Source organism: Bison bison, unplaced genomic scaffold (assembly GCF_000754665.1).
Source record: "Bison bison bison isolate TAMUID 2011002044 unplaced genomic scaffold, Bison_UMD1.0 scf7180017864180, whole genome shotgun sequence".
In the NCBI taxonomy this organism is placed as follows: Eukaryota; Metazoa; Chordata; class Mammalia; order Artiodactyla; family Bovidae; genus Bison; species Bison bison.
Genome location: NW_011494752.1, coordinates 11,947,930 through 11,949,046, shown reverse-complemented (window position 1 = coordinate 11,949,046; position 1,117 = coordinate 11,947,930). Strand labels below are relative to the sequence as shown.

The window sequence follows — 1,117 nt, the reverse complement described above, 5'->3', positions numbered from 1 at the left end:
TGTTTTGGGGGGTGGGGGTGGGGTCAGAGGAGAGGAGGACCTTCGTCCCAGAGCTTGCATGTTTGTGTGTCTTCGAAGACGGTGTCCACGCGTCTGTCTGTCCACTTGCCGTGGTCTTCCTTGGATGGAATGTTTGACAAAAACGGGAAGCCCCACCCCCATCTGCTCCCCCGTGGTGTGGGTCCTCAGTCCCCCACCTGGGGACGGTGAGGCTGAGCGGAGGCCAGAGCTCATCAGGCCCAGAGGGAGTCACAGGTCCCCTTAGCCCTGCGGCCCCGGGAGTCGGCGCTGCCGCCTGATGCCCGCCCTGCAGGGCCCCCAGCCCCGAGCTGCCTGCTGAGGTCTGGACAGACTGTGTGTGTTGCCTTGGGGACCAGCCCTCTTCCTGGTCTTTTTCTAGGAAGTGACCTTTCAGTGCCCGAGCAGAGGCGTAACTGGAGGCGAGCAGGATGGGAATGGGGGTGGCGGTGCCCACAGGGAGCAGCTTGCCCCTCTTACTCCCGGAGTCCTCAGGGAGACCCTTGTCCCACCTCCCCCAGCCCCTTAGGCATACATGTGTGGTCTTGAGTTGGGCCACTGTGTCAGGACCCCCTGTCCGGCCACGCACTTGAGAGGTGGCTGTGTCCCCAGGCTGTGACCGATCCCTGCAGACTCCAGGAAACTAAATGCAGCCCTGACATCCCCAATCCGGTGTGACCTGGCCCAGCCAGGGGGTGTCCTCTATACGCAGAGTCTGGTTCCAGGGGGTAAGGATCCGCTGGGCCTGAACCACAGGTAGGAATCTGAACCACATCCAGGAATCTGGATGTCTGGGCCCATGGGCGGAGCGGGCCCCTTTAAGAGGCTGCATCAGGGGACCCCCGCACCAGCTGGCCCTGCCATGACACCCCAGGCCCCCAGCCTCTCAGCCCGCCCCCCACCCCTGCCGCCTTGCAGATCTGGTCCACTTCGACGTGCCCTCCATCCACGTGGAGCTGGGGTCGGCGCTGCGCCTCGGGCCCCTGGAGCACATGCGGCGACACTCGGTGGCTGAGAAGAGAGACTCGGAGGAGGAGTCGGAGAGCACGGCCCTGTGAGCAGCACCGCGCACGCGCCTGCACACGGCCCTGAGAGCAGC

The 1,117-nt window shown here is 64.7% G+C and overlaps 1 protein-coding gene across 1 annotated transcript in view; it reads left to right on the top strand.

Moving 5' to 3' along the window:
- ARHGAP44 (Rho GTPase activating protein 44) overlaps positions 1–1,117 on the top strand; it is an 89,902-nt gene extending 88,785 nt beyond the window's left edge. Inside the window, exon 21 of the mRNA XM_010843185.1 lies at positions 937–1,117. Within this exon, the coding sequence (XP_010841487.1) occupies positions 937–1,076 (140 nt within the window). The 3' untranslated portion in view covers positions 1,077–1,117. The remainder of the gene's footprint in view (positions 1–936) is intronic.